The 24,430-nt window shown below is 41.0% G+C and overlaps 1 protein-coding gene across 6 annotated transcripts in view; it reads right to left on the bottom strand.

The window, feature by feature from the left end:
- The window catches only part of KIAA0319 (KIAA0319 ortholog), a 54,993-nt gene that overhangs the window by 20,463 nt on the left and 10,100 nt on the right, over positions 1 to 24,430 (bottom strand). For 4 of the 6 annotated variants that reach the window (XM_019613698.2, XM_019613695.2, XM_010708288.3 and 1 more), the window contains exons 2-12: positions 23,740 to 23,858; positions 23,417 to 23,571; positions 12,834 to 13,570; positions 10,449 to 10,626; positions 8,198 to 8,302; positions 7,421 to 7,518; positions 6,937 to 7,024; positions 6,357 to 6,449; positions 4,973 to 5,105; positions 2,967 to 3,195; positions 1,359 to 1,482 (exon numbers count right to left, since the gene is read on the bottom strand). In XM_019613698.2, coding sequence (XP_019469243.1) covers positions 1,359 to 1,482; positions 2,967 to 3,195; positions 4,973 to 5,105; positions 6,357 to 6,449; positions 6,937 to 7,024; positions 7,421 to 7,518; positions 8,198 to 8,302; positions 10,449 to 10,626; positions 12,834 to 13,570; positions 23,417 to 23,465 — 1,834 coding nt within the window. In that variant the 5' untranslated portion in view covers positions 23,466 to 23,571; positions 23,740 to 23,858. Of the gene's footprint in view, positions 1 to 1,358; positions 1,483 to 2,966; positions 3,196 to 4,972; positions 5,106 to 6,356; positions 6,450 to 6,936; positions 7,025 to 7,420; positions 7,519 to 8,197; positions 8,303 to 10,448; positions 10,627 to 11,281; positions 11,319 to 12,833; positions 13,571 to 23,416; positions 23,572 to 23,739; positions 23,859 to 24,430 lie in introns of those variants that run through there. The other 2 variants (XM_019613697.2, XM_019613702.2) reach the window with 2 other exon arrangements.

Below are 24,430 nucleotides of genomic sequence, written 5' to 3'. Positions count from 1 at the left end.
TGCTCAAGTATACACTGTATAAAGGTGTTTTATGACAGGAGTGGTGTGGTATTGATCTGGCTCCACCACTGTGACCACACAAATATAGTAAAGAAGATCCTGGCCCAAGTTTCCCAGTGCTCAAGGTCAGTGCAATGCCACTCAGCTAGTCTCAATTTTGAGCCTTCGAGGATTTGGTGAAAAAATATAATTTATTATTCTGTTTCCAAATTTTGTTATTGTGGCATGGCAAACCACCAACACTACTATTCTCCTTTGGTAAATGCCCATTGCAAAGTTTCCTTAAAAAGGGTCACTGACATTTAAGAGGAAATGCTTTACTCAGAAGGTGGTGAAGCACAGGAAGAGGTTGCCCAGAGAAGCTGAGGATGCCCACTCCTGGAGGTGTTCAAGACCAGTTTCAATGGGGCTTTGGTCTTGTGGGAACTGTCCTGGCCCAGGGCAGGGGGAGTGGAACTAGAGTATCTTTAAGGTTCCTTCCAACCCAATGCATTCAATGGTTCTAGAAGTAGCTGTAGAATGAGCAAAATGAAGGAGGCATAACATTGCTCATAGTGTAATATGAGATCTTCACATGAGCAGAAATGTCAACTTCAAATGTAAGAACCTGCAATATGCAAACATATTATCAAAAATTGGAAAAAAAAAAAATACTTTGTAGGCCTGGTGCACTTGCATCTACTCATCATTCAGCTCCCAGATCTAAACAATGATGTGAAAGAAGCAGCTTTTGAAACTCTGCTTGACATTTTTTCTTCTGGCAAAAGAATTCTAGTGAGAATTCAGATTGCACCAGGATTCTTGAAGAAATGCAAAACAGTAAGAAACAGAGCAAATCACTGATTGATATGGTGAACAGCTTAGCAGGGTATTAAAGTGAAAGCTACTTTTTAGTTTTTAAAAGTACACTCAAACATGCATAGTGCCTTATATAATCAGGCCAATGGGAGCCTTCAGGATCACTGCCTGGATTTCCTGGAATTCTACACTTGTTTTTACTGTTTGTTTTGATAGGAAACAGAGGTGAAAGGAAACAGAAGTGAAAGAGTCCTTGATGCAGGCACACCAGACTGCCACCTGAATGGTGCAATACAAGCACCAGGAATGGGCTGCCCAGGGAGGTGGTGGAGTCACCAACCCTGGAGGTGTTCAAGGAACATCTGGATTTTGTGTTGAGGGACATGGTTTAGTGAGAACTATTGGTGATTGATAGATGGTTGGACTGGATGATCTTGAAGGTCTTTTCCAACCTTGGTGATTCTGTGAATATGGGGAGAAGAGAGATCTGATGGCAGTGCTAAGGCATTCAGGCTGGTCCACCCTGAAGGACCAGCAGTGCCTGCAGTCAGTCAGCTTACCAGGCTGTACTATCAGAGTGACCTCAGCAGTGGACTGCTGCCTTGCTGAATCCGTGACTGTGAGCTGAAAGGTATAATCTCCTTCCTGCATTGCAGATAGCTGGAGGTATGGAGTCCGCACTCCCTACATGGCAGTGAGAGAGAGATGAGAAAAAGTACTCATGGAATACAAAAGTATATTAAGAGAGCAGATGTGGAGGAAAAGTAAAGTATGTTTTAATTCCAAATAAGTACATGATTTGAGCAAAAGCACCTTGCAGACAAAGAGGATACTTAAAATTTGACGTACAGACAGATGTCATGTATTCAGTACTACAACTGTCTATCAATCCACAGATATCTTTATCAACATAAAATCTTAATTTCTTAATTTTTAGTATAATTGCAGCATTATTTCTGAACAACAATAATTGTTAGACACATGGGACATTAACAATGACATTGTTTAATCCAGTATTTATTTCTAAAAATAGTTAAATGCAAAAATAAGTCATTAAAAAGAACAACAACATACTTGATTCCAGCCAGGTAGGCTTATGGAAATACAGAAGTTAAACAAGACAACTCTGTTCTGAACATATACTTCCAGCAGTATTAGTTAGTATATACATATATATATGTATATATATACACACACAAAAGCTCACAAAAAGATTAGGCCCAACTATATGCCTAACAAAATGACCATTTATGTATCTCATGAGGAATCATCCTTTCCATCTTCATCAATCAAAATTACAATTATCACAGTTATTCAGGGAAGTCTAATATGAACTAAAGGATATGATACATGGTTATCTGACCACCAGAGCTTATTTTCTAAAATGATCTATATAAAGTGGTCTCTTTCCAGTTTGGAAAGCCTAAAACATTTGCCTTTTTAACACAGAGAGGTCACATCTCTCATAAAAATGGCTCCTGAAGTTCTAAAGCTGGAATCATTATATTAATTACTTTAATCATCTAAACAGCTACAAGAACCTGCATCCAGTGAGTGTAAGTGCACTGAAATTGTATTTGTATTGGAGTTCTCAGACTTAAAAAAAACAAAAGACAAAAAGAAAATAAATATGTAGCCATAAAAAATAAGAGTAAAATCAATTAGCATTCATAGGAAACCTGTGTTTTATTAAGGTTGAACCAAAAAACCAGTGTGTCAGCAAGAAATTGACAGAAGTCTTGTAAGTTTTCACTCAGAACATTAAGTTCTTGTTTGAGTCCTACTGTTTCCAGGAAAATGAAGTGTTAACAAAAACTTGGGCAAGTCTAATCTCCTCTCAAAAAAACTTTGCACCATGTCTAGCCTCTCAGAAGATGTAAATCCGTGGAGCAAGCTCCAGGGTCCAGAATTAGGCAGAGTGAACTGAGATTTTTTCCAAACCACCAACAAACAATAGGGAACAGAAATGGCCATAAGGAATGATTAAAAAAAAAGAAAAAGAAAATTACAAGTAGTAATAGAGTCTAAAAAGCTGAACACAACAGAAAGGAACAACAGCACTCGGGATATTTAAATGGTTCTGAAAAATTACTTTTGTATGTTTCTCTTCATATTAAAGGCAAAGATGAAAGAACTTTCTAGTACTATGCAAGGAGAAACAGACATACCTGCATTGCTACAACCTTGTCTTTGCTTCTGGGACTGAGTGACCACTCATAGCTGACAATCTCATGGTCATCACTGCTCTGGTTTCCATTCAACGTGATGAAGTTCTGGGGCAAAGTGACTGCCTGATTAGGTCCTGCATTTGCAATAGGTGGGTAATCCACTGGTTTGTTGACACTCAGAGACGCAATTGTGGAGTTGGCTGCTCCATCTGAATCAATCACTGTGAGTCTACAATAGAAAAAAGGCAATACTGGAAATTTGTTAGATCAGGCTGCTGACAAGTTAGAAGCCAAAGATTCCCATTTTGCTGGTACTCAAAGAAAACAAAATCACTCCCTAAAACAGAGCCACTGATTTAATTTTTATGAGCCTGCAGAAAGACATAGCCTTCAACTAAGGTGGAAAGAAATTCAGAAGACTACTTTCAATCATAGCTTGCAATCTGTTTTTTAAAAAAGTGCACATCTATTCTGGATCCCAGATGAAACCTCTTCCATGCAGTCAATGGCAACTCCATCAATTCGCAGAGATTTTGCTGTACGTTCTTTAAAAATGTACTCTGTAAAAAACAATGACTTCATTCATCTGCTACTGCGCAACAATCCCTGCACCCAACACTACTGTGGATATTCAAAAATTCTGCCTTATCATAGCACAGTAACACCTCATAACTTCTTATTTCTTAAACAAACTGCTACTAATACTACTGGAGCTTATTATCAGCTCTGATTTTGTAAGGAAATCTCAAGTCACAAAACTAAATGTAACGTAGGGTTTAAACAATTGTTTCTGCTTTCCAGAAACACAGTGGCATATTATCTAAAAATGTGACACCTGAAAGTGATGACAGACTGTTCTCTATGGTGTGGGAACTTGGTACATCTTCAGTTCACCCCTTTTGTGAGTATTGCATACAGCCAAAAACATGGAAGGGAGCCACTCTTGAAGTCTTCCCCAAGAGAGAACAATAATGCTTACTGATCCTGCCATTAGCAACAGCATACTTTTGCAATGGATGCACAACCAAGTGTGTTAGGAGTATCTTCCAGCTAATTTCCTTTGAGCTTAAATAGGCTGCTGTATTGTTCAAGTACCTCAGCCTTTCCCAAAGGCATATGGAAAAAGTGATTTCTTAATTCCCTTGTGTTCAGAGCACGCTTAAAAGCAATGTACGTGAGCTCTATCCTTTTCAACACAGGAAAAGAAAATAATAATCTTCTGCCATTGTGCAATATGGAACAATTCCAATAAGGAACAGAGAACTGAAGCTGAATTTTTGGCGATGCTTATGCAAAGGGCCACGTTTAATGGATGCCATACACTGGTCATCAACAGGCCTCAGCATTCTGCTGATGCTACACTGATATATGATGTACCGAGCTGTAGGCTGTACTCATTGGCAGCCAAGAGTGATTCAGTGAAAAATGCACAAGCCCAGGACAAAGTGCTAAATTAAAAAGTACAGAAAATGATCTCTGATTTTAATTAAAGCATCCAGGACTATAAACATTGTTTTTGTTGTCTAGACAAAATCTATTGCCAGCAAGGATTAACTGGTAGAAAACAGCAGCAAGGCAAAGGCATTTAGGAAGAAAAGACTAAACTCAGCACACCATAAGACCTTGCATGGATCAGACTGCCACTACTATTCTGTTTGTCACCACTATTCAGGGGATGACTTTCACATCCTGACTTTAGTCTCATCTGAAAATATATATATATATTCTCTTGAAGTTACTATTGCAGGAAGTGGGAGGTTATTTAATTTCTGATACCTTGATTTGCATAGGTTTGTGCTCCAGTGCATCATCATACCAGCGTCACAAAATCACTACAAGTACTTCTTAATGAAATTGGTCCCCATGAAATGAAGGCAAAGAGCTTACAAAAGAAAAATGAAGTTCTTTAAGGAGGTATGCACAAGCGCACACACACACAAAAAAACATCCAGCTGACATCACAGAAATGCCTGAAACTCAAAAGAAAATCATCCATGCAAGTGTACCTGAAAGTGTAATTTCCAAGAACAAGGTTAGACAAGTGCAAGACAGGTGTGTCAGCAGATGCTTTCTGCTCCCGCAAAGGACCTTTAATTTCTTCCCAGTGGTAACTCACGATCTTTATATCATCTGTACTTTCTACATGAATTAAAGAAAAATGTATCAGTACCTTGTGTAACATCAGGCTGTATGAATACTAAAGTCTCTCATGCACTGATCCCTAGCTGTTTTTCTACAGTTCACGTATGAGAGCTATTGAACCAGATGATGAGTTACATTCTAAATGCTTTATCATAAACAAACAAAGGTAAAGCCAATCTCAGCCAGCTGCTCTCTGCATGAATCATAGAACTACAAAATGGCTCAATGATCACCTCGTTCCAAACCCTTGCCACAGGCAGGGTTGACAACTGCTAGATCAAGCACTAGATCAGTTTGAACAGGACTCCATCCAGCCTGACCTTGAACATCTCCAGGGATGGGGCATCCACAACCTCTCTGGGCAGTCTTTCCAGCACCTCGCCACTCTCTCAGTAAATAACTTCTCCCTGACACCTTAATCTACATCTCCCCTCCTTTAGTTTAAAATTATCCCCCTTGTCCTATCACTATCTCTGTATAAAGTTCATTTCCTTTCTGTTTATAACCTCCCTTTAAATACTGGAAGGCCACAATGAGGCCTTCCTAGAGCTTTCTCTTCTCCAGTCCGAACAAACAAAGATCCCTTAATAGAAGTGCTGCAGCCCTCTGATTATCTTTGTGGCTCACCTGTGGACTCAGTTCATAAGCTTTACAACTTCCCTGTGCTGGGGACCCCACACCTGGATGCAGTACTCCAGATGGGGCATTCTACAACTTCTTGTACATTCTACAGTTTGTTTGTTCTTAGTAAAGATAAAAGCAAACCTTTGCTTAACTTTTAAACAAACCCAGAGGAGCAGTAATCAAAACGACATGTCAGCTCTCTGTCATGGACCCAGACTGGCACAGAGGCCTGTAATGGGGACCCCAACCAGGAGAGAAAGAACCTCTGAGGGCACACACTACCTCAGTTCACCAGTAGAAGGCTGCATTTTACCACTATTGTCTTGATGTGCCAACTGTATTTCCACAAATACACAAAGTCAAGCAATCATATCTTCTGTAACTAAAAACATCAGAAAGTAAGTATCTTCCAAGTGCAGCTCACTCTAGAACGAATATCATTCAATCTTATACAGCTAATTAACTCAACCTTTTTAAAAACCACTTATGACTGCCCTCAAATTCCCAACATGAATAATGATTCAGGGAACTTCTGTGCGTTGAATGAAAAGAAAGAATTCCACTTGGTATTGATAAACAGTGTTCTAACTGTATTAAAAATACAGGCTGTAAGCAAGTACATACGACTGCCATCAATGAAGGTAGAAGTTGTAGGCAAAGAAACTTCTTGTACTTTGGGCGAAGCAACAGCAACAGGTGGCTGGTTAATTCTGATTGCTGTGAGAAAGATAGGATTGAAAAAAATTGTGAGGACCTGGGCAAAGATAATCTGGTAACTCTACAGATCAATAGTCCTCAGTAATCAAAATCCAAAAGTGACAGCTCTGCAGCATCTGCTGTCCAAGGAATACAAAAGGTTACTGAAGAGCAGCAGGCTTCTGCTGCAGCCCCTTCCATCTGGTACAACTCAGGGAAGACCTGTGCACTGTAACTTGCAGCTGCAGCCAGTTGAGCACCTAATACCTGATCCTTGTAGCAGAAAAGGAGACCACAGAAGGTGTCACGATACTACCTCATGCCTTGTACACGTTAGGCACGATCCTTAGCTGCACTTCCTTAAAATGCTTTGAAGACAGAAAGACCTGAAATACATCTCTGCATAGCTGGACTTCTATATGCCCTTGGAAGGGCATTAAGAAGTTACATAAGCACTTTGTATTACCACTCGTGTTAAGAAATTAATTATTTTAGTCAACTGACTTACCTGGTTTGACAGTGACATTTACAAAACCTTCGCCAAAGGCATTTTCACCAGAAACTGTCACTTTGAAGGCGTAAAGTCCCACCGACAGCTGAGAAATACACAGAACAAATCCAGTTACGTGATGAAACATACAGATGCAACACACATACAGTCTGCCAATCATGTTGTAAACATAGAAAAATCTGGATATCTGAAACCTAGAGTTCCTTTCATAAACCCATACATAAGAAATGCTGTTTACTGTTTAGAGGTGAGGAACACAAAGCCAACTCTTAGGAATTTTTACTCTATCTTAGAAAATTGTGAGGGCACTCTGAAGAAGATGGCACGTTTCTGAAGATCTATCAAAGAGTTGGTGATACATGCAAGTGAAGAAAACTCACAGTAACACGAATTCCTCAAATAAAGGCACCACTCATCACAGCTTAAATTCCTGTGAAAGAACTGAACAAACTAAATAAGCTTGAGCATACAGTTCACTTACATGAGAGAGCTTCAGTGTCCGGGTGTACCTGCGCTCTATTTCACCACCATAGTCAGCAGGGTGACTAATTAATCTCCATTCATAGTTGTAGGATGTTTCTTAGTGTAATAACACAATAGAAAAATAATCAGATTTCCCTTCTAGATAAGTTCAGGAAACAAAGAAATCAAGTTCACTACCAGTCAGATAAAATGCTACAGTAGGAAATCATTAGTGCTATTGTTTGAGATGGAAAAATGAAGTGTTACAAATACAAGTTATGCTTCCACAGTATGCTGTAACTTGCTAACATAGCAACAGTAGCAGTCTTCACAAATAACTTTAAAATCCAGCTTCACATGAAGTGAATGCATTTTACATGTCTACCTTTGAAATATGTATTCTTTGTTACTGTAGCTCAGAATCTGGTGGTTTTAAGGTCAATGTGTTCAGATTCCACTTTTTTTTTCCCTTTCTGCTTAAAAGCAAGATGCTATAACCAGGCAACATAATCTTTAGATAGAAATGACAGACTTTCTGTTGAATTTGTCTAATGAATTCAGATTCTGAAAACACAGGACATTTCTAAATGTGTGAAATTCAAAGAAGGAAATGCTTTCAGCAATTGGATTCACAAAACAAACAAACAAACAAACAAAAAAAAACAAAAACAGTAAAAGGAGGAGATAAGAAAGACATCTTCTCCCTAAGTGCAGATGATCACTTAACTCAGGACTCATCTGCATTTACAAGTTGGTACTGTGAACATGTCCTGTATGGCAAGGCCATTTAACTCACCTGTTGGTGGTGGTGGGTCAACAAAAGCATTCAGTTCAACCTCATTTTTGGGTAGCATCACTTGTATGTTATCTCCAGCAGACACAGTAAGTTCTTTTACTGTATCTAAGACAGAAGGAGAACATTATGTTTTAAAAGACAGGATGAGTATAGATTTAGTATCTTCAAGTATTATTTGCAACAGATTAAGCAAAATTTGGCAAATAGGCAAAGATAATTAAAAAAAAAAAGAAGTTTCCCCTGATACATAATCAAATAATAATTATAATCATGACTACTTCACTTTTTATTGAACTATTCCAGACAATTGTTCTTCCCTAAATATGAATTACCATTTCACCTACTTCTATGTTAGACAGATGAGTTCTGATTTTTTTCTGATATATCAGAGTTAACTTTGTTCTGCATAAAGAATTACACATTTTTCTTAATTTGTTGGAATTACAGGAGTTCAAAAATTTACAGAGTACAAAAAGAGCCATCAGAATCAGAAGAAAGACCACAAAACTTCACTAAATTAATTAATATAGTCCATCCTAAAACTAACGTCTCTTTTCCACAGGAAGTATTACTTGTGTATTTGTATTGCATTTGGGTAGGCAAATGCCCAGCTCATGGGGTCACTTTCAAAAATTCTGCTAGTGGAATAGGGTTATCTCATAGCTATACTGCAATTCAACCTGTGTGTCATCCAGAAACAGTTCTTACCTGTGAAAAATCTTTCCTTTTCCAAAAATACTAAAATCCACAAACCCAGTCTCCAACAGAAACATACCAAAGCACAACTTCAAGCAAGGTTCTCACAGATCTGTTTTTCAAAGGTTTTAAATCTGTTCCTGAATACTGGGAGTCCACAGAGCAGAAGTCCTCCAAAGGCAACACTCAATACTATCTAAACATCCAATTTAAACTCTTAATAGATGAGCAAGAGATGACTTAGCAGTGGCAGATGACAGGTCAAAACAGGGATGAAGCGAAGAGGCCATGATGACACCTTCTGTCATTGCTTCTGAAATCTGAGGCTCTAGAATTGCTCACAGAAGTTGACTTAGCCATCAGCAGAGTGGAGGTTTGTGCTTCTAAAATCTTTTGACCTCCACATGAGATGAGAATAAAATGGCTAGATGAGTGTGATGACCAAAAGAGAAGGAAACACTGTCTCCAATACCAAGATGGTAAGGCTGAGCACAAAGTTGAGGCAATCCTTGTACAAAGCAGTACTTACACTGAGATTCATCACAACCTTCCCCCTCAGCTGCTTCTTCCAAGCACTTTTTCTGAATCTTCTTTAGCCTGCTATTCTGAAGGAGGAGCTGCCCAGTCAACCCTCAGTGGTAATGATTATTCACTGCCTTAGAGAAAAACCCCCTTGAAACTCACCTCTTTCCATTACCTCCTACTACTGTCTGGCTAGTAGATCTACATCCTGCTAGCCAGGTCCTGGCAGAAGGTGCCAGGAATGTCCCAAATCAGATCCATTCTACCAGGAAACTCTACAGAAGTACAGAAGAACATACATCTGTGCTTCTCTGACTCTTTGGCCCTTCTAACCCTTTGCCAAGATACAAAGGAAGGGGGGAAACTTGCCAGAAGAAAGGAGTTAGACTAACATACACACAGAATTTAACACAATTACAGACAGCAAAGCGGTTAAAGACATCTTTTTCAAAATAAGAACTTTTTGCCCTGCAGCTGGAAGTCTTATAAGCCTTCTTAGAGCTTTGAAGTCATAACAAAACTTTTTTTCAAGATGAAGTGGCCACGTTCTCCCCTGTTAAGGGCTGAGCTTCCTCAAGTCCCACCTGTATTCCTGCATGATATCTGACATCTACACATGATGGGAACCCTACTGAAGAGTTTCTGAGAAGGAATAGTATTCTGAAGCCAAACAAAAACAACAATATGGCTAGAAGAGACTGTTGTGAAACTCCAGAAAGTCTTAGGTATTTCTCACCAATATAAAAATTAACTCATTAAGAAAATGCTCTTAATCTCTGCTTTTTGCACAGCTTTATTTGCTTGAGTTATAATTTCCCACTGATGTTACGCTTCATGAGAATTTTGCTCCAGAAGTAACCAGCTAAAGGGGATGGAGTTTTCAGTGTTACTGCAGGACTTCATGCTTAAGGTGGGAGGAGGCTGCACTTGAACAGAGTTTGTAACTAAGAAAAGGATGCAAGCCTGACAATATTAAAGCCCTCCCTGCCTCCCATCCCAGGCCCTCAGATCTCCAGCTATGTTGAAACATTACCTGCTTTGGCAGCAGTAGGTGTAAATTGCTGCAGGGGTTTAGATGGCACAGTATTACTGGGAAGCAGCATGATTCCATGTTCAGTCACATTGTCTGGTGCCATTGTAGGAGTCTGGGCTTTGTCTGACACATCTAGGGAGAATTCCAGTTTGTCTGATGGAGGGGAATAAGAAGGAACCTGAAAAATGAATTATAGGGAAACAATGTCTTAAATAAATAATTCTTTACCTTTACATACTTACAGGTATGCTGTTCTTGAAAGAGAATGTGGGGTTCACCTACTAGCTTATGTAGTCAGGAGGTTTTATTCATAAAGAATATCTATCAAAGAAGGAGTGTTTTGTTTTTTTCCCCCCATCAGTCTCTTTAGGAAATGCTCATTTTTTTCCCAAGCTTCAGATGCAGAAACGGACTTTTTTTTTTTAACTTTTCTCCCTTCTAATGAAGTGCCCTAAATCTCTCTACTTCAGTCAACAAGCAGTAATGTTCTTCTTACCCACCACCCTTGTAAATTGAACCAGCACTGCAATGAAAGACACAGCAAGTTATGCGGGAATGACCAAGCACTGTGTTAGATTTGCCCATCACCCCTCCCTTCTCTCAGGCTCCATCACCTTCCCAAGACACAGTCTGAATGGGACAGCATATTTTCCATACCTTCTCCCACCAAGACTTCCTTCTGACCATATACCTAGAGGAAAACATTTACCCTATTATGGCTACTGTGTGTAGCGCACAAAGGCAGCAGATACCTGGGGTGCATTAAAAACAGAGTGGCCAGCAGGTCAAGGGAGGTGATCCTCCCCCTCTACTCTGTCCTGGTCAGGCCTCACCTGGAGTTTTGTGTCCAGTTCTGGGCTCCTCAGTATAAAAAAGACAGGGATCTCTTGGAGAGAGTCCAGCGGAGGGTGACAAAGATGATAAAGGCTCTGGAGCACCCCTGTGAGGAAAGGCTGAGCAACCTGGGTCTGTTAGCTTTGAGAAAAGAAGACTTAGAGGGGATCTGATTAATGTTTATAAATATCTTAAGTGTGGGAATTAAAGGGACACGGCCAACCTCTTTTCAGTGGTCTGTGGGGACAGGAGAAGGGGAAATGGCCATAAACTGGAGCATAGGATGTTCTGCACCAATATGCAAAGGAAATTCTTCACAGTGAGGGAACAGGAAGGAGGGAGGGAGCACTGGAACAGGCTGTCGAGGTGGGTTGTGAATTCTCCTTCTCTGGAGATATTCAAGACCTGCCTGGATGCCTATCTGTGCAGCCTCTGGAAGGGACCTCTGGAGATCATCTACACCTACTTCTAGGCTATGATGGTATCTCAGCTAGACTGTATCTCAAGTCTCAATAAACTTGCAGTTTTCAACACACACACACTTCTGCCATTTCAATCATTCCCTCCAAGAACCTCAGTTGCCTTCTTCACTTATCTTTTTCTTCCCTACAGCAATAGCAAAAAAAATTGGCATTTTTACACCAAGAGAAAGGCAGCTGTTGGTTACAAAACCTGTTGGAATTAAGGGAAATCCAGACAACACTGCTTGATTTCCTCTGAGGCATGACAAATGCAGCAGATGCTGACTTTACAGCCTGTTCCAACTTTTCCACTGATCCCATTCTGTTCTCATGGAGCCAGACACCATTTAGAACTGATCAAATCTGCTAATATATGTAGGGAATAGGTGCATCTTTCTTAGATAGCTACATTAGGTTTAAAGTACTTAACAGATTTTAACTTTGGCTTTTCTTATTACCAGACACTAGAAAAGGATTCTGAGAACAGAAATTTACCCAGTTTATTCTACTGTGGTCCAAAAAAATACCAACAAACCAACAAAACAACCAACACTGTCCCTTCTTATAAACCTTGCCCCTCTTTCATGCTCTAAAAGCATTATAAAAGCTATTTATTCAGCTCTATTACATCTAAAACACTACTTTAGGCATTTACTAACATGAATCCTATAGAACAAGATTTTATCGATGGAGGAACTTATGTTTACTAGTCTTGGCCTTTGGATGCTGGCAGGACCACTACCATTGCTAAGCTTATGACTTGTAATTGAAACATCAAGTGACAGAAGGGCAGAACACCAAACCAGTCCTCTTATACCAGGTTCAAGCCTTGTCATCAGAATACTTCCAAAGAAACCCAACAAGGTCTTTGAAACAGTCCTGCTCTTCATCATCTGAAAGAGAAGTGTGCTTCAGTGATTCATCTGCCTATTAAGACAACCCTCTCCACTTCAGTCTTTTCTACACCGTAATGAACTGTAACTCACTCGAGTTTCAGAGTTATGTTACAAAACAAGAAGCTTGTTTGATACGTTGAACAAAACAACTGTTGAGTGGCATCACTTGCCTGCTTCTCAAGAGGAACACATACCTTTTCTTGCAAAGCATTGGCAGGCTGCATAAGCATCTCAACAGCTGCTCTGCTTTCATATGTCTTCCCAGGGAACGGTGTAATCTCTGGGAGAGAAGACAACCTCTCTGTGGAGTGTTCACTGACAGAGCTCAATTCAGATGTGTTTTTACTTAGAAGGCTTTTGACCTTTCCAGCTTCCTCTTCCTGGTTATCTCCATTGTCGCTGACTGAAGTGTTGAAGCCATTTTCACCTGCTACCATCAGGCCCCAGTCAGCATAATCCGTGCTCTCCTTCTGTTCATGTTTGAGGCTCACTTGAAAGGGGTCCTGCTCCAAATCTTTATAATCATCTATGTATTCAGGTATCTCCTCAAGGCTGAGTTCTTTGCCAAGAAAAGACACTTCCTCAGATGGCTCATTCTGACGTCCCACAGAATGCACCATGCTTGGGATCACCTGCCCAAATCCCAGCAGTGAGGCTGGCCTCTGAGAAGGTCTCAGCACAAATGTTAGATAGGACTTTACCGTCTCAATTGTTTTAGGTTCACAGTTCTCTTTGCGCTGGCAGTTCACAATGTAACAGCGCCGTTCAAACATCCACGACAAGTCACAACCAGAGAGGTCACAGCACGCCGTGATGCATTCAGACACTGATGTAGCATGAGGGACTCGCAAAATTTTAGTGGTTTCTAAGTTGGGAGATATTACTGCACTTGAATACGTGGCTCCTTCTCTGCACTGCTCACAATGGGAACCTGGAACAACAACACCAGCATGAAGAACAACACTACAATAAAAACATAATATTGTTTTCTATAACCCAAAGGGGCTTATGACAGGAGACAAGATAAAGGCAGATAGTACCCAACTTTAATAAACTCATTTGCAGCACTTGTACTGAGTGCGATTTCTCAATGTAGGATCTTAATGTATTTTACAAAGTCTCCCTTATTCATTTGATACAAATGCCATCACTAAGAGATCAAAGTTAGGTGTGCTTCTATAAGCAAGAACAGAGCAGGGAAGAGGAAAAAAAAACAAACGTTTCACAGAAAACGTTGCTATTAAAAAAAAAAAACAAAAAAAACAACAAGGCAGTTACAAGTCATTGCTCCAACTGAGAAAGAAAGCAGCTAGGATTCATGTTTGAGACACCAGATATCTCACTTGAACTTCATGAAAGGTCACCCACATCAACATCATTGCTGGACTAACTATAAAACCTCCAGAGATAGGGAGGGGAATTCCCCAAATTTGCAGCTTTAACCATTTTATGAGGAATCCCAAGAGCTTGCTCCCATGGAGAGAATACTTACACTTCCACTGCAAAGGAAGGAATGACACTAGATTTTCATAGAGCATCAGAGACCATGAGTGTGAAGTGTTTAAACTGAGCATGAATCAACATAATGTATATCTTTTTCTACATCTTTTTATTCCATATGTTATAACTGCTGTTCAAAATCTCTCCAAAATTCAACTTGAAGAATCTGATCGTGCTTCAAAAAATTGCTGAGTAAAACCAGCAATTCTTTTTAGCGTTGTTTTCAATCAGGCTTGTTAACTCAGCCATGAAAACACGATGCCACTACTGTGGAACTAACACAGTAATGGAGGACAGTGTTTGACCTGCCTGCCTTGCACGTCATAACATGATTATTAAGTGAGTTCTGCTGGCAGAAAATGCGTTATTAGTGATAGCATAGGAAAAAGACTGTTTAACTAATGGATTCCAGCTCAAATCTGTAGAACTGATGGGGAAGAAAAGTGAAATCAGGGAGCAGAGACAGGTCAGCAGTAGGAGTTAGGTCTGAGCATGACCCAGAGCCCTGAGGAGATGCAATTACTCCTTGGACACGTGAACAGAATCACAGAATGGCCAGGGTTGGAAGGGACCCCAAGGATCATGAATCTCCAACCCCCCTGCCACATGCAGGGCCACCAACCTCCACATTTAATACTAGACCAGGTTGCCCAGGGCCCCATCCAATCTGGCCTTGAACACCTCTAGGGATGGGGCATCCCAATGAAACGGTATCCAACAACCATACCATAGTTAACTCATCTCTGAGCTGGACTGCAGTATGTTCCTGCACAACACGCTACCAATATAGACTGGAAATACAACTACTGAACTATCTGTGTAGTACCACATTTATCTGGAATGAATGCATAGTGTGCAAGATAGGCTACTGCAAAATACACACATATACACACACACATACTGGACAAGCTGACTGGACACCTCACCATCCAGCCACTGACTTCTTTCTCCTCTCCTCTGCTCTGCTCTGATAACATAACAGAGGAATAGAAAGGGTGAGACTTTATGATGGTTTTGCAGAGCAAGCTATTTGGGGTGAGGAAAAATAAAAAACATCCTCTTCTTCCAGAGTCCTTTTCATCTCCAAGAATACGAGGCCTTTGCAAAGACTCTGACTTGCCATCACAAATCATTCCTTTAAGTTGACTGCTCAACTTCAGACAGGGCACCCAGAGGAGCTTTAGATTAAAATGCTGGAGTTCTTCTCTGAAGGGCTTGTACATTAACCCGTACAGTATGGGGATTAAGCAAGATGAGTGAAGAGATCTGTTGTAGTAGCAGGGCTAAAATATTTTTGGGAAGACAGAGACATGGTGGGACAGCTGTTAAAAGTAGAATGTTGCAAAAGAGCATTGCAGGCTCTTAAAGAAGGACAGGCTGAGAAAACAAGGAGGGGGGAGCAGCCATTGAGGAGCATGTGCAGACAAGGGCAATGAAGCTGGTGAGGGGCCTGGAGCACAAGCCTTATGAGCTGAGATTGTCTAGTCTGGAGGAGGCTCAGGGGAGACCTTATTGCTCTCAATAACTAACTGAAGGGGGGTGTAGTGAGCTGGGGCTCAGCCTCTTCAGACTCTACAGAGAGCAACCTTATGCTCATAGGATTTACAGAGGACTTCAACAACCTCAGTATTTGTTGGAAGGGCAACGCACTCAGACAGAAGTAATCGAGGACGTTCCTGGAGTGCACTGATGACAACTATCTCCTCCAAAGTGAGAAATGCCAATAAGAAGAGGTGCTTTGCTGGACCTCACACTCACACCAAGGAACTTGTTGGGAATGCAAAGGCCAGAGGTGGTGTTATGTGCAGTGACCATGAGATGGTGGAATGTAGGATCCTCAGAGCAGGGAGAAAGAAAGCTTAATAGCAAGCTCACAACACTTTCAGGACAGCAGACTTTGGCCTCTTCAAAGATCTTCTTGGAAGAGTATTGTGGAATAAGATCCTGCAGGGATGAGGGGCCCAAGAAGGCTGGTTAATATTCCAGGATCACCTCCTCAAAACTCAAGAGCAGTCTATCTCAGTGAGCAGGAAGCCAGGCAAAAACGACTGAATGCCTTCATGGATGAACAACAAGCTCGTGACTCAAACACAAAAAGGAAGCATACTGAGGGTGAAAGAAAGGATAGGTTACCTAGAACGAATACAGAGACACTGTTGGAGCATGCAGAAATCAAGTTTGGAGAGCTAAGGTTAAAAGAGAAATTTAATCTGGACAGGAAAGTCAAGAGCTTCTTCAAGTACATCAATATCAAAAGGAAGACTAGGGAAAATTTGGGACCTTCACTGAACAAAGCAGGGAAAACACAGGACAGCTAAAAGTCCTGTGAGGTCAGAGTCTCAGAGTCTAGGGGAAAGGCAAGGAATATGCACCCTTGTTGGTAGATGATCAGGTCAAGGAACACTTAAGTAATCTGGACATATGCAAGTCTGTAGACCTTGATGAGGTGTACTCATGAGAACTGAGGGAGCTGGCAAATATCATTCTTAGGCCACTATCTACAGTCTTTGCTTGATTGCAATGAGAAGAAGTGTAGGAAGACTGAAAGAAAGTAAATGCCTCTTCTATCTTCAGCAATGACAAGGAGGACCTATGGAACTACAGGACAGTCAGCCTCACCTCAACATCTGGGAAGGTGATGGAGATAATCCTGGAAACCAAGCACATAAAGGACAGTAAAGTCATAAGGAACAGTCAGCATGGATTCACCAAGGGGAAATCATACCTTACCAATCTAATGAGCTTCTATAATCAAACTAAAAGCCAAATGGTTCAAGTGAGAGCAGTGTATATTGCCTTCCCAGACTTCAATAAGGCCTTGGACACTGTCCCCCTCATAGCATAGCTAATGAAGTATAAGCTAGATGAGCAGGTAGTGAGGGGGACTGAAAACTGCCTGAATAGCCCAGAGAGTAGCAGTCACTGGTGTACAGGTTAGTTGGAGGCCAGTAACGAACAACATAGTCCAGGGATGAATACAAATCTTCTACCTTCATTTAATGACCTGGATGATGGAGAAGCGTGCTCATGGCAAGTTTAGAGTGGCACAAAACTGGCAGGAGTGTCTGATATGTCATAGGGTCACAGGCTAGAGAAACAGGCTGAACATCATCAAGTTCAGTGAAGAGAAATGTCATGTTTTTCATAAGGGAAGGAACAACATCAGACATCAGCTCATATGGGGAATGCTCCATATAGAAAGCAGCTCTGCAGAAAAGGACCTGGGAGTCCTTGCAGACACCAAGTTGAACGTGAGGTAGCAACACACTCTTGCTGCCAAAGCGAATGATAACCTGGACTGCATTGGGCAAAGTATTCATGGCAGGTAATCCTTCCTCTCTAAGTCAATATTGGAGAGGCTACACCTGGAGTACTATGTCCAGTTCTAAGCTCCCCAAAAGAGTGGACATGGAGCTACTAGAGAGGCCAAAGAAGGGCCACAAAGGTGATGAAGGAACTGAAGCATCTCACCTATGTGGAAAGGCTGAGAGACTTGGGAGTGTTCAGCATAGAGGAGTCTTAAGAGGGATGTTATCAATGTCTATAAATACCTGAAGGGAGAGCACAAAGAGGATAGACCCATGCTTTTTTCAGTGGTGCCTAGTACCAAGAATACAGGAAGGGCCTTCTGAATACCAGGAAGCATTTTTGAGCTACGTGGATGAGAAAGCACTGGCACAGTATCCGCAGAGAGGCTGTGAAGAACTTCTCCTTGGAGATTTCCAAAAGCTGCCTGGACACTCTATTCTGGGTTTCCCTGCTTGAGCAGAGGGTGCTGTACCAGATGACTTTAGAGGTCCCTTCCAAACTAAACCGTGTTGTGCTACTCTTCCCTCTTATTTAGATGCATTTATTTATGTGCAGTGGCTTTTGGCTAACATGTGAGTGTCTTTGATGTAAAAGAAAATGTCCTTTGACACTCAGCCTTTGGCTCACTGGTGCATATGTGGGAAGAAATGTTTATTCACCTTCCTCCTCACAAAGCCCATGACTAACAGTAGCCAAGCATGTTTAAAAATGATGGCCTTGAACACAGTCTAGGAGAATGTATTTCTAAATAAAGGGATGTGATGTAATAATAAGTGGACTACATGGAGGAAAACAAAAGACTAGAGTACACAAAACCTATATTGGCAGATACCTACTGATTTATCCTTGTGCTTTTGTTGCAGTTGCTAATCCAAGAATAAAGCACCACAGTATAAACAAATAATATGTGAAATCTCATACTCTGCCATGAGAATTTGTGCACTCTTAAAGATGCATAAATGCATTTCAGTAACGCTGCTATGCAAGGTCTGTCTTAAATACAAGGTTAGCATATACCTGTTTAAGAGGGGAACTAGACTGAATTCCCAGCTGCAAAATAAACTGTCATTCCTGTGGGATGCAGCATCTTCTCTCTATGAGAGATACCTGTGCATAGATCAGTCCAGTTAACAGGGAAGTTTAAATTTAGTCTTTATTCATAGATAGGAAATATATATATATATATATAAATTTTATTAATGCTCAGAATGATTTAAATCTATTCCAGTGTAAGCTAATTTCTTCAGTGAATGGACATAATCCAGTGGAATGAAACTGAAATAAGGAATGCCTGTAGAAATTATGAGCTACATCCATAGATCTAGGAAGTCATGCATTCATACAGCATGAAGTGCTGAGTGAGAGAGGTTCATGGTCTTGGCTGGGATAGAGTTAATACTCTCCATACAGGCTCTTATGATGTGTTTTGGATTTGTAGTGAAAACAGTGATGATAACTCAGCAATGTTTTTAATTGCTGCTCAGCAGTGCTTGCACAGAGCTAGACTTTTCTACTTTTCTATTGCCCTGCCAGCAGAGAGCCTGGGGGTGCACAAGGAGCCAGGAAGGGTAAATGCCAGGACAGATGACCCCAAATGATATTCCAAATCAAATGATGTTATACACTGGGGGGAAAAAAAAGAAAAAAGAGGAAGCAAGGCAACATTTAGTGTACCAGTGTCTGTCTTCTCAAGAAACTGCTCCACATGATGAGATCTGCCTTCCTACAAGTGGCTGAATGTATCTGTATATGAATAAATGCCTGGCATTGCTTGCCCACGCAGATTCTGCTTTATCTAGTAATCTGTTTCACTCTTTTACCTCCCTGATTTTTTTCTCCATCCCACTTGAGGAGGGTGGATAAGTGGCTGTGGTGCTGACCTGCCTGGAAGGTTAAACCACAACAGAGATATGGAACACTAATATAAGGCACTAATCCCTGTTGCCACAGCCATCTTAGGTCTCTTACAAACCATAAAGATTAGTCAAGGTCACTGATAAGTGTCTTTATCCATTAGGTCACCTGCCTACTGGTCTAGTTTTGTTTTGCATCAAAACCACCCAGTAGCCAAAGCTCATCACAGACAAATGCCAGCTAGTAAGAGGAGAGAGTATCACAAAATGGTTCAGTTTGGAAGAGACTTCAAACAGGGACACCCAGAATAAGGTGCCCAGCCCCATGTCTTTTGGGAAGGACTCCCCAGCCTCTCTAGGCACCCAGCTGCATCAGATACACAGAGATCCCTCCTCCCTCAAACAATCTTTTCATCAGGCTGAACAGTCTCAACTCTCTCAGCTTTTCGTACAGGCAAAATGCTTCAGACCCTTCATCATTTCTGTGACCTCTCATTGGAAATACTGAAAGGAGTCTCTTGTACTCAGTAGCCCACATTAATTCCTTTTGAAAAACTAAAGCATATTATTCAGTATTCTTCTGAAGATATTCACTAATAAGCCTGTTTTTCTTGTCCTCTCAAAGATGCAATAGTCAAACCTTTCTTATATTAAATACTGCTTCCTCATTACCTGTGGAAAAGGATGCCCGATTTAAAAAAATAAAAAAAAAGTCGAAGTGATTGAGGTCCTAAGCTTCCTCCTTCCTTCCTGCATGTCTCCCTCCATCAGCATTTCTTTTTCCCTTTCCTAAAATAAATAGCCTTTAGAGGCACAACATCAAGTACAGAGAAAAACTGCAGAATGCCCATCTAGCAGCTTCCTGAACCTGGGACAATTCATCTTACTTAAAGCTATACACAAAAAAGAACATTCTTTTGATGTAATAATGGGTAGCATCTACTGACATATTTCATCAAACAGATCATGGAAAAAGAGCAGATAACTTTCAGTTCGGAGCTGACCTTAAATGGATGGACAATGCCAGGAAATCAAGATGGAAATATGTTAAATGGAAGGATAATACTCAAATACATAGGAAACATTACTTTTGGAGTAACCTATTTATTTTCTTGTAAGCTACAACTGATACAAAGACCACAGTAACATTATTTGATAGAGCAAGCTCTCAGCTACAAAACAATATTTTCCCAACATGGTTCTCACCATTAGCTGTGCATTTCTGCCAGGGATGAAAAAGAGCCTGCATGTCACGTTCATAAAAATCTGCACCAGTAGAGCTGATCCACTGTTTTATAGCCACTATGACAGTGTCGTTGCTAGGAAAATGTTCTGTTGAGGCTGATGAAAGATTGGTTCTCTGAGCAACAACATCCTCAACAGGATATTGGAAGACATCAAATCTGGACTCTACAGTGGGTGTGGAAGGACAAGATTGGCAATATGCTGCATTATCTTCAAACTGCTATGGGACCTGGCATTATTGTATCACAAGAGAAAGGTTTTTTCAGGCCTTCAGCTTTATCAGAGTCACAACGGAGTAGTCAGAGTTAATGGTTTGTCAGAGTTCTAGGAAATCCAGAAGGATTGCTACTTTCCTTTACCAAAAGACAGTGCACATCACTTCACCCACTGAGGGCTACATCTTGAACTTCTTACTTCAATGGGGAATTCACACCACCCCTTCATGGACTGCCACTTTGACTCTGGCTCAGTGCTGACAACACATGTTGTCACCAGCAATGATACAATCCAGGACACTGTCACCTTCAGCCCCCTATTGTTTCAGTAGGTCCTGACAAACTTGCATACAGTGTTCTTTCTGCCATCTTGTATTCAATGCATTGAAGGTGATATTCAGCTCTGTACAGATTCCTCTACCAATTCGAAGGGAAGAGCTAATCATTTTGTGGTGTGACAGCTGTGCATGGCTGTCTGGAACACAGCTCGCCTTTCACATCACTGTCACCACAGCTGAAATACTCCACCTGCTGCTTCACTGTGCTCACATCCACTGTTTGGGCTCCATAAACGTTCAGCAAGCATTGAGGAATGTCAAGAGGTGCCTTTTTTCCCCCCCCCATGGAGGAATTCAGTAACACGCTTTGCTTCATGTGCTCTTCCACATCATATGCCATTTCTGTCAGACTGCCTCTCTGCTGCCATCTTTCAATGAGAACAAAATGTAACAGAATACTGGCAGGAAGGTTCAACCTTTACTGCCGTACCACCAACATACATCTCTGGCATTGCAGGTCAACATAATAAAATAGGAGTCATTATTTTCAGAGCACCCTTGTATATTAGCCCCTAAACTGTGCGTGCTCATACCTGAGATACAAGGAAAGGCTTGACTACAGACAGCAGTTTGAGTTGAGCAGTCTTGTTCTCAGATAAATAAGGAGGAGGCAGCAAAATTGACATAAAAGGAAAACTAGACTTTCTATATATGCACATGGAGGATATTCAGTCTGCTAGCAACTCATGTTAATGAAAACATAACTATGACTTTCTTTACACCAATATTCAGCATTTACTGCACATTATTACCTTTTACTGAAGAGTGTATTTTTTATTTGGTTGGTTTTTGGTTGTTTCTTCACTTCCCTCTGCCCTCTCTCCTCTACCTCAAGACACTGAGTATCTGCTACAGGGTCCATAGCAGTATCACAGAGGTAATTATCTATTTACAAAAGTGTACACTTACTGTTTAGTAAAAAAGAAAACTGACCAAAAAACCCCGCCAAAAATAAACAAAAACCCCTACATTCAGCTGTATGTTCTCCTAAAAAGCTTGCTTAATGATTACTGCAAGACAGCTACCAGTACAGCTGTAGTTAATGTTCATCCCCCTCAACCACCTTTTTCCAAATTCCAAATGATACAGGGTCCCGATCCAGCTTTGTTGTAGGCCCCCTTTAGGTACCAAAAGGGGAGGTCTCCCTGAAGCCTTCAATTCTCTGGGCTCAACAACTCCAACTCTCTCAGCCTTTCCTCATGGAAGAGGCACTCCAGCTGTTTGATGATCCTTGTGGCCTCCTCTGGACTCAATGCATAAGGTACACATTCACCTAGCACAAGGAGCTTCAAAGCTGAAGACAGTATTGCCCATGGAGTCTTATGAAAGTAGAGTAAAAGGAGAGAATTTCTTCCTGCTAGCTACACTTCTTTTGATGCAGCCCAGGATACAATTTGCTTTCTAGGCAGAAAGTGCGCAATGCCAGCTCATATTCAGTTTCACATCACAGTACCCTCAAGCCCTCCTCTGCAGGTCTGCTGTCAATCCACTCATTGCATAGCCTGTATTCATGTTTGGAACTGCCCTGACCAAGGTATAGGACCTTACCTTGGCCTTGTTGAAATGCATTCTGTTTACACAGGCTCACCTCTCAACCCTGTCCAGATCCCTGTGGATGGCATTCCTTCCCTCCAGGGTGCTGAACACACCACTCAGCTTAGTGCTGTTCACAGACATGCTGAGATTGCAGTCAGTCCCGCTGTACTTGTTGCTGATAAACATTCAAGTCCCAGTGCAGATCCCTGAGGGAAACTACCCATTACTGGTTTCTACCTGGATATCAAGCCACCCATTCTTCATCTGTCTGATTATGGAAGTTATGGATGTATTTCTGAGGCTCAAGTAGAAACTTAAAGGACTTTCCTGTGGTCTTTTAAAAGAAATACATGCCTGAAGAGGAGATGGGTAGGTGGAAAATATGAACAAATGCTTCTCATAAATCAACTGTCCCATAATGCCCCAGAATTAAAAAAAAAAAAAAGCTTAGACCACAAGCAATACATTATTGCTAAACTGTTGTCCTGAAAGAGAAAGAGAAAGGAAACTCTTGGCACTCTCCCTCTAATCCCCTCTTCCCTCACGCACCCAATTAGAACCAGTCCTCTTGAAACAGGCAACAAACCACCCCCCAAAACTGCATTCCCTCAGGGCAATGAGCAGCTAGATACAAAGCTGTACTTGTGAGAACTCACTGAGGAGCTACAAGGTTTCTTAACTCTTGCCATATTCACATTTTATTTATTCATCCACATACACTCCAGAAGCAGTTGCTTCACTCGCCCTGCGTGACTCAGAAACAAAAGAAGGAAGCTCCTACCTGTTATTGCCCATAGTAGCAGGCAAAAAGCACCAAGACCAAATGCCATGCTGCACTGAGAAGGCAGACAACTGCTTTTCTGACCAGCTGTGCGGAAATCACTTAATGCTTGCTTCCTCTAAGATCATTTAATGCTCTGCTACGGCCGTAAAGCACTGCAACAAACAGGACAGGAAGAAATGGGTCAGATGTGAGCATTAATTAGAACATCACTGTAAAAGCAAACAGACAGGTTAAATGCAGACTTCATTATTATTTCCCGACTTCTTGACTGATTATACAGTAGATGAAGCAAGCTGAAGAAACAGAACAAAAATACTGACCTGGAAGTCACATTCTCTGTAGATACTGAAACATTCCAGACTTGCATGGTTGGGCTCCTGTACCTCCAAAATCACAAATATTCTGGCTGATCATCTGGATAGTCAGATCCTGCTTTTTTCTGTGAGGATTTAAATGGAAACTGGCAGGGACTCTTAACTGAAGAACCACAGACAGTATCATCCATGCTGAGAATCTACATGGTGTCAAGTCAGCTCCCAAGGCAGCATTCAAGCTATTCCCTCCCAGCTATCAAGGTAGTGCAAGTAGATACTTATCCAGAATTTCAAAGGTAGCATCCTGACAAAGAGTGCGAAGTTTTCCCAAATGAGGGAAACAAATACTAAAGCAGGAAAAAAATGATCACGGACCCTGCACATTAGCTACAGTTATTGAACAGCCTTAAAAAAAAAAGAAAAAGAAAAGAGTAAAACAAAAACAAATCCCAAGTACAAAAAGATAAGACTTACAGCAAGGTCTCCGCAAAACCAGAGAAGACTAGCATTAATTTCCCCAAAAACTGATACTTCCTTTAAAATATAACTTGACATTTGTAACCTTTGTTTTAACCAATAACAGCAGAAGACTCTTTCTTAAGGGCAGCTGCAAAGCAGTCAGAACACTGAAGAGAAAGTTGGTCTCTCAATTTATCTTTAAGTCACACAATTAGAGTTTAATTCTATGCACAAAAAA

This window comes from Meleagris gallopavo, chromosome 3 (assembly GCF_000146605.3).
Source record: "Meleagris gallopavo isolate NT-WF06-2002-E0010 breed Aviagen turkey brand Nicholas breeding stock chromosome 3, Turkey_5.1, whole genome shotgun sequence".
NCBI classification, from domain to species: Eukaryota; Metazoa; Chordata; class Aves; order Galliformes; family Phasianidae; genus Meleagris; species Meleagris gallopavo.
The sequence above is the reverse complement of the archived record's forward strand: the minus strand, read 5'-3'. Positions and strand labels throughout refer to the sequence as shown.